This window comes from Cibotium barometz, chromosome 29 (assembly GCF_041138505.1).
Source record: "Cibotium barometz isolate CiBa-2024 chromosome 29, ASM4113850v1, whole genome shotgun sequence".
NCBI classification, from domain to species: Eukaryota; Viridiplantae; Streptophyta; class Polypodiopsida; order Cyatheales; family Cibotiaceae; genus Cibotium; species Cibotium barometz.
Genome location: NC_141074.1, coordinates 5,955,182 through 5,964,303, shown reverse-complemented (window position 1 = coordinate 5,964,303; position 9,122 = coordinate 5,955,182). Strand labels below are relative to the sequence as shown.

General features: G+C 43.3%; 1 protein-coding gene across 1 annotated transcript; it reads left to right on the top strand.

Moving 5' to 3' along the window:
* The first annotated feature begins 5,150 nt into the window (after positions 1–5,150).
* LOC147621777 (uncharacterized) lies at positions 5,151–6,945 on the top strand. Its single transcript, XM_086823600.1, has one exon. The coding sequence runs from the start codon at positions 5,333–5,335 to the stop codon at positions 6,851–6,853; it is 1,521 nt and encodes a 506-aa protein (XP_086679726.1). The 5' UTR covers positions 5,151–5,332; the 3' UTR covers positions 6,854–6,945.
* The last annotated feature ends 2,177 nt before the right edge of the window (positions 6,946–9,122 follow it).

Genomic DNA, 9,122 nt, shown 5'->3' with positions numbered 1-9,122 from the left:
CTCACCACTTATTTGACTACGATGAGAGTATCATTATAGAGATCATCTAGGATGGTGCAAGTTACCACTTGTTTGACCTACGATGAGAGTATCATTATACAGATCATCTAGGATGGTGCAAGTTACAACTTGTTACACTAGCAAGGCACATCAATTGCATAAACCACTTGTTATACTTCAACCATGTGTAGTTGTCTAGCATGGCACATCAATTACATAAACCACTTGTTATACTTCAATCGTGTAGAGTTGTCTAGCATAGTCCACTTGTTTTTCTTTGACCATAATACAATTGTCAAGCATGGCACTACTTGTTACACTCAACAACATACACCCATCAAGCATGGTCTCATGCTATACCAATAACACTAGGTAACTAGTATTTAATGTGGGGTCACCCACGATAGGATGGCACACTAGCGTCTAGGCGTCTCGTTCAGCTAAAGGGTGGACATTATGTAACAATCATTCCATCGAGGATGATGATGATGTTCGTGATGCAACTATGGATGATTATATGGGTGATGATGATAATTCATGGGGAGCATTCATAGAGCCTTATCATACCATATTTCTATTTTTCTTACACTTTCACCACTATCACAATGTTGTTCGCATGGGCCTCAATAGCTTTTACGACTCACCCACGACATCGACCAACCACCCATCGTTTCATTGATTTTCATTTGCCTAAACCGATTCATTCATTGTATTGTGATGGGGATGATGATGTTGTATTACACACACACACACACACACATGATGATATTGATGTATCGCACACACATGCACATGATCATAGTGATATGTGCACATGATGCCACTGACACATATGCACATGATGATGATGATGTATGTGATAGCGATGTGTGTGAGTTAGATCATGTGGGCATGATCTTGAGGGTAGAGATGGCAACGAACATACCGAGCATTGACATTTCTATGCCTATCCTCTTTCCCATGGATCATGTGGACACTCTAGTTGATTATGATGACATTCTAGAGGATAGTGTGTGTTTGATTTAGTGATGCATCCATTAACACACTTGAGGGTAGTGATACTCTGCATACGAGTGATAGAGACACCTATGAGCACATACCTAAGTTCCTAGTGTTAGATGCATCAGGCTATTCTTCTAGGACTTCTATTTGTGGAGATATCACTAATACAGCCACTACTCCTAGTATTTATAACATTCTTGGCATCGTTCGTGTGGATAGAGTTCATGTATTTGAGCAATTAGGGTTAGTGCATGAGAGTAGTGATGATTTTATTGAGCTGAGACATCGTAGGAGAGACAAGATTGTGCATATGGATCTAGAGAGCTTTGTATTTGATTTGGATATTTTCTTAGATTCAGTGATTAGAGAGGTTGACTTATCTTGGGATATAGGTTACACATGGGCACCATTGATGGACATAGACCATGCTCATGACTCATGACTTTAGAGATTATGAGGATGATATGGTCAATGATTTGGTGGAGATGCCTTTTCATCTCATGTGTGGATACACTATTAGTATTTAGTGATGATAATGCTTTTGATGATCCTATTGATCATGGCTACCTTGGATGTCTTTTCCATGTTATGGTGGTTATGAGGATGTTCTTATGAGATATCCCTTGGGCTTGAGCTTTCCTTTTTACCCGGGAGCTATTGTTACATTGGATTTGAGGGTCTATGGTGCATATTACATTTATCCATTTGACCCAGGAGGACTTATACCTAGCTTCGTCACACTGACATTAGCTGCATCTCACCGACATTGGCTTCGTCTCACGGATATTGGCTTTCTACATTTTCCATTTCATCTAGGTGGTTCGAGAACCATTGCTTTAGAGTCACACGGCTTGGATTTACATTTCATCTAGGCATTCATAGTTATATAGATTAGCTCATCTTCGGGGTGACATTCATATCTTTTCCATTTGATCTTGGAGGATACCCAACTAGCCAATTATCGCCGGGAGTCCTATAGCTTTTCCATTTGACCTCCGGGGTCATGAGATTCATGTATTGGTATTGGTTCTTTGTGATGGTGACACTTCGTCATGTATTGGGCTTTTTGTATATAGCCTTTGTATTTGTTTTGTGCACGACTACCCTTTTATTTCGAGGATGAAATCATTGTAGGAGGGGATGGTTTGTAATGAAGTAGATTTAGTTTGCACATGCACATGGGAGATGGGGCCTAGGCACTTAGGCTTAGGGTCATTTACATGTGTACTTTTGGGAGCCTTCGGCTATATCAGGCATAGGGCTCATGGATATTGTACCCTTTTTACACTTTTGTGATATATACCCCATTCAACTCCGTTAGTACCTGATTTCCTTTTTAACCAACCAAGTGATTAATGCTCGATGTCTTCTTGGAGCTCATGCCTAAGCTTCCATGGTGGCTTTCACCCATGTCTAGACTTCCATGTAAATAATGTCTCGTGTTCTCGACTTCACATTAACGAGTCTTCTCTCTTTCCTCCCTTCTTTCAAGAAGTTGCTTCTCAACACCAAGAACTTCATGCTTATAACATGTAGAAGACTCCACATCCAAAATCAAAGCTCTTAACGGTGAAGAAGAGAAACTTACTTTGATACCATTTTTTGTTAGCTCACACTGGAGCTAAACTCATGCACACAATGCTCAATGGAGCTTAACTCACATACACACAATGCTGAATGAGAAGAACACAAGGGTATAGAGTGTGAAAAACAATGGTTAGCTCAAAGGGGAGAGAAATGAAGCTCTCTGCAAGTACTAAGGAGAAAGTACAAATGAGCAGCAACCCTAAACAATGGATGTGGTTGCTAGTATACTAGCTAATCCTAAGGTGTCCGTTTATGCTTGGATGGCAATGGAAAAATACTTGGTGGGAAAAAAGTGCTCCATGGCATCAATACATGGCCTTAATGTTACTACCATAGTTATCTAACAATGACTACGGAACTACCCGCTTCCTATGAGAGCCCCCTTTTTGGTTTTTCTATGAGAGGCATCAAAGCTCCATCTTCTTGTGAGGGCACTCCGTTGTAAAGTTCCCATACTCTTTGCATTCATAGCATGAGTATGATAGGGGGTTGAACTTAACCTTCAACCCTTCAAGAGTCATGAGCTCCAACTCCTCAGGTGTGTTGTTTCTCCTAGAGTATGCATGCGCTTATGGAACCCCTCCCTTCATTTTGCTCCCCTGGTAGGATATATAACACTTTCCCCAACACATTTTCAATGGATTCTTGCCATAAGAAATAGGGGAAATTTGGGGAATTCACACAAAACAAGGCATTGATGTTGCAAAATCTCCTTCGTTTCCAAAGAACTGCACCAAGGCATCGCCAAGTACACTAGGACCCTAGAGGCTAGCTTGGAATAAAGTTGTATAGCATCTTTCTTTGGGGTGGGGCCACCAAGACTTTAACAAGTCATTTTCCGACAATATGAAATTCTTGTAGTACCAAGATCAAGTGGACTCAAACCAAACTTGTCATGCATGGAGACATGAAAAACATGAAGGCATTAAAGGCAAATGGTCTATTACTCTCTGCACACACTCTATCCATGGATAGGTTGATGTTTGATCTGACACTTCTTCTTTTTTTTCCGAAAAAGAGACTTTTGTTAAGTATGAAAAGGAGAGTTATGGTTATGTTAAGTATGAAAAAAGAGACTTTTGTTAAGTATGAAAAAGAGACTATTAAGTATGAAAAAATATACAAGAGAGGGAGATTTCAAACCAAAGAAGGGGGATCCTCAACCAATTTGGTACCTTGTGTTGTTAACAAGGTCCCATGTGTGTGGGAGTGAAAAAGATGCCATAATCCCACTCTCTCATATATAGGCCGTGCTTTCTCTTCACAACCCTCGAAGCTCCCTAGATTTTGGCCCAAGTGGCCATGAGGGTGATATCACTTCAAATCCTGCAAATGCACCATGACTCATAAATTGAAGTGCCCTCAATGGCTTAAGTGCATCTAGCCTTCCAAATGTGCCAGGTACTAACAATAATCTCTCATGCACTGTCTAGCCTCTATGGTGGGAGGGTGCATCCTAACTCTTCAAGACATCATCATCACTGAGTAACTCCACTGACAATTCATTTAGTACTATGTACCAACATTGGTTAATTTCTTCTCTTTTTGGTTGCAGAGCTTCCTGACATTATTTGCAGGTGAAAACATAGTCTTCTCATAGTTGCTTGGGAAGAACTTCTCTCCCTTTTGGGCAAGAGAATGAGGGGACCCATGATTTCCATCTCTTAGTTATTCATATTTATTCCTTGCATGCTTAATTCCATTTTTGGGACTCACTTTACTTGTCCATGTATAGATTTGCATCCTTTAAGGCGACCTCGGATAGTACACTTGAGTTAACTTTTGAAAGGTTTTGCCTTGTCCCGCATGTAGAGACAAGAATCGTTAGAATGTGCCTAAAGATTTAATTGTTAGTTTTCTTGCCTGATGGAGCTCATCGGCCATTCACTTGTGACTTCACCTCTTAGTAAGTTGGTGGGTCCCAAATCTAGCGCACTAGCCTCCCCCCTATACAATGTCACCATCAAACGAGAAGGTAGAGAATTTGGAACACTTTTATCGAGGTGCCATTACCCCTTCGTGCAAGAGAATGGTGTCTTTCAGGTCTTGTTGTGTCATCTTTCTCCACCCCACTGTCAGAAATGAACTTTTTTTCTAACTAGTGAAAACTTCAAGTTTTTATTAAAAAAATGCATAGATTAATCGGTTTTATAACTAAACCCTCAAAAAATTGAATCTAGCTAAACAAAACTACAACCGGTTTTTCTCAATTTGAACCAACACTAGAGGACAGTTTTTTTTCTGACATTGCTCCCCTCAAAAAATTGAATCTATCTAAACAAAACTACAACCGGTTTTTCTCAATTTGAACCGACACTAGAGGACAGTTTTTTTTTCTGACATGCTCGGCTCCTTTTTCCTTTTCTTTTTTATGCAAATGGTAGAGGACTAGAAATTATATATATTTGTATCTTCTTTTTGTCTTTATTTTTTGGACGCTCATACCAGCGGCGGGCGGTTCTGGTTGGGCGCCTCCTTTTGGGCGGACGCCTAGTATGTAAAGCCTACCCCCAAAAAGAGGCGGGAAATCATGACGCGGCAAACAATGCACGAACGAAGAGGAGCTTCTGTTCCTGTTGCAGCGCCATCGCGGCCTCGTCATGCTCGCAGGTGCAGCTTGGGATGTCCCGTCCTGGACTCTCCTCTGCAGGGCGGGGTCCCCTGCGGCAGCATCACAGAGATCGTAGGCGAATGCGGCTCGGCCAAGACGCAGCTCTGCCTCCAGCTCCTCCTCTCTGCGCAGATGCCCCCCTTACAAGGCGGCCTCGGCGCCAGTTCCGTCTACATCTACACTGAGAGCTACTTCCCCTCTCGAAGATTGCAGCAGCTTGCGAAAGGCTTCGTAGACACGGGGAAATTAGCGCTAGGGTTAGGGCCCGTGGATCACAAGAGTTCATCTCTGCAGAATGCGAGGAGAAACGCTGCCGAGCTGGATTGCCCTAAGCTTAATTCTGGCCGTTGCCTCAGCCCTTACACTAACAATAACCCTATTTCTAATCTTGGCTCGAATCTTTGCAGCGATAGTGAGCTGTCGAACTTGCGAATGTATGATGGCGCACTTGAGAGCACTGCCGATCTGCAGAATGGGAGGAGAAACGCTGCAACATTGGATCATAATCCTGGCCCTAGCCTTACGCTTGACTTTAACCGTATTCCTAGCTCGAAGCTTTGCAGCTACGGGGAGCTGTCAAACTGGCGAGTGGATGATGTGATTAGACACTGCTATGACGATCACTACAATCTGCAGAATGGGGGGAGAAACGATACAGTTTTGAATCATGGGAGGGGTGAGCTTTCAAACTGGCGTGTAGATGATGGAATTGGCCCTGGTGATGGGGAGCTCAAGAGCAGCACAGATCCCTGTGACAACATCTTTGTGCAGGCCATACAAACTGTGGAGGAGCTTTGGGTCTTCCTCGATCAAGTGCACCTGCTCCTGTCCCGCCCTCTTGTCATGCCGGTGAAGCTCCTCATCATTGATTCCATGGCTGCCTTGTTCCGCTCTGACTTTGACAACAATGCCAGGGACCTTGCCAAGCGAATGGAATGGTTCTTCAAGATTTCCAGCAAGCTCAAGCAGTACGCACACCAGTTTGACATTGCCGTGCTGGTCACTAACCAGGTTGTGGATCATGTGGAGCAAGAAAACTCGGAAAGGCGGGATTCTTTAGATGCCATGTTGTGTGGCAGCTCTGGACCTCTGATCTCTGCAGGCAGAAGAGTGGTTCCGGCATTAGGGATTGGATGGTCGCACTGTGTCAATACAAGGCTCTTCCTTTCCAGAGCTTACGAAATAAATAAGCAGGTGCAATCATACCATAAATCCATTCCCTACAGAGAAGGTGATGGGGAGCCTCATTATGTGAAACTGGAACATGGCAGGGTTTCTGAGCCTCACTCTTCTATTCTTCAGCACTTAGAGTCAGAGCTTCCAGACGATCTCCTTCTCACTCTTTCGCACCAGAAATCTACATTATCTTGTCATGGCCATGATCACAAGCCAAATTCATCATCTTGCCACAAAGCGGCAGCAGCAGGTGAAGAAGAAACAGACCAATGCATCTTCGAGAGGCCCTTGAGAAGCCATGACTGGAGCATGGATTCAGAGTGTCATCCTGCAACTAGAGTGAGAAGGACACTACAAGTAGTCTTCGCACCTCATCTCCCTGCTTCTTCCTGTGAATTTGTGGTTGAAACATCAAAGGTCCGCGGAGTCTCTGCACTTCCCTTATACACTGTTTTTGCTTGTGATAAAAAGACTTGAGAGTTACTTCATAATTCTATCAGGCTCCCTTGTTTTCATAAAGTGTTGTGTTTGGTGTGTTTATTTATGAAGGTCCTTTCAACTATGTCAATGTGCCAAACATGAGACTCGAATCCTCATACATGTTTAACCATGATCCACATTATGGTTTTTGAATCATTAAGTTAATAAAGAGTTGAAAACAGGACTATCTTTGTAATCTCCGTTAAAAGTCAAATAGGAAACTCACGGATCTCCCTCGAAAAGTCAAAATCTCTTGAGATTTCTAAACTAGTAGTAGAGTGATAGAAGATGCATTAGGCATCTCCAGAATCCTAATAGAAAAAGTCAATAAAGAAAGGAAACCTTAGAACCAATAGAGTCTCCCATGAGATGAGGGATTCTATCATCCATCAGACACCCTGAGGGTCCTAAAATCTTTAAGATGGTCATCCAGAAATCATGTAGTCTCCTAGGACAAATCTCCCCTTCCCTGGAAGACATCAACACAACTCTCTCTCTCTCTCTCTCTCTCTCTCTCTCTCTCTCTCTATCTTACACACATATAACTGTCTTGGCCATGGCGCTCTTTTCTCTGGTTGGTTGTTTCTACAATCATCTCTTTGCTTCAACCTATGCCACAGACACAGCTCCAAGGTCATGTATTCTTAGGGCTCTCAAACGCTAAAGCCTAGCCATCCCTCCACTTGCTTGGATATGAAATCAAACTGATTCTCTCATCTTATGTTATTGGCTGTTTACCTCTTCTTGCATCCATTTGATAATGTTATTATTCATCTAGGTATATATATATATATATATATGTTATTATAGCTACCTTGAATCTTACCCCTTTTTTCTGGAGTGTAGTGTATTTATGTTAGTGACAGACGTGATTTCTCCCCAGTGGCTGCAACCGGTGGGGTTTGAACTCAGGCAACCGCCTTGAGTTGAACCCCTCACCAATTAGGCTACATGGCCATGGCTTTCAATAACAAATTGCTTGTCTTTGGATGAAGATCTCTGAAACATGACTCATCCCAAGTCTTCACAAATCCAGATGCATCACATTTTAGAAAAATCACAAAAGGTCAATGACATCATCAAAGTTAGGCAATAAGTATATGCGAATCAAAAAGGCTTTTTCCTTCTGCCCAAATGCTTTCTTAGATAGTGCAGGCCACCTTTTAGTTTGTCTTCACATCAAAACTGCAAGAAGGTCAAAAGAAAGCAGCTGCCTGGTTTAATTTAGCCGTGCTCAAGCACTTGTCACTTGCATCTCGCACTTGGATGCCATGTAGACATTTCTGTACAGAAGGTGCAGGACCTGGGATGGTGAACTGGTCCCATGTGAGCCCAGTCCGGGATGAGTCAGCCAGGGATCCATCTCAGTCGTCCGAGGTCAGGTGTGCATTGTCCTACACAGGAGTCTAAGGTCACGTGTGCACTGTCCTGCACATGAAACAGTGCCAGTCCACGCTGTGAGTCTCCCTCTAGAATGATGTCAGTGGTTTTGTGTATCTGGTATGGTACCGGATGCCAGATCACTGAGTAGATTATGTTTAGGACAAGGGGCCAGCCCATAGGGCTATCCCGGAGCTTAGTATGGGCATGGGAATGGTGTGAAACCATCCCCATGAGGGCCAGGAAGGCCAAGGCTGGACCCACCAGCCATGGAAGGGCTGTGGGACAGCCCTAGGGCAAAGATAAGGCTATTTTCAGGAGCATACAGCCTTTAAATGGCTGTAGGGCATGTATGGGGCAGCCCATACAGGCTCCCCAGCCTTGGGATTGTGGACAAAAGTTGTGTCCAACCAATCGGAAGCAGGCGCATCACTTTCAGCCTGTTAGGAAAAAAAGGGAGTATTTTTTGGGATTTAATTCAGCATTTATTGCTGAATTTCACCAGTCGTGGGACATAGCCTGTTTTTCAGCTGGCCGATTGCTCCTGAGGAGGAGTATAAATAGTGGAGGCCATAATCCCATCATTCATCTCAGTTTTCACCAAGTGCTCAAGCCAATCAAGGGCCGGTCAAGCCAAGGAGATTGCCAAGCAAAGGGGTGGACTTCTGAAGGTCAAGGGCAAGATTTTCCAGCCAAGAAAAGGTCAAGTTTTCTGTATTTGTTTTCAGATTTACATCATTCTAATAAAGCAAATACACCATCCGTGGTGGGGGCCCTACAGAGGGTAATTGGGACCCAATACTGTGTCCTCTCCATCTCCCCCTTCTCTCTCTATTTTCTGCACATCTCCTTTCAGTTTGTGCGTTAATTCCGTCGCGAAAAGAGT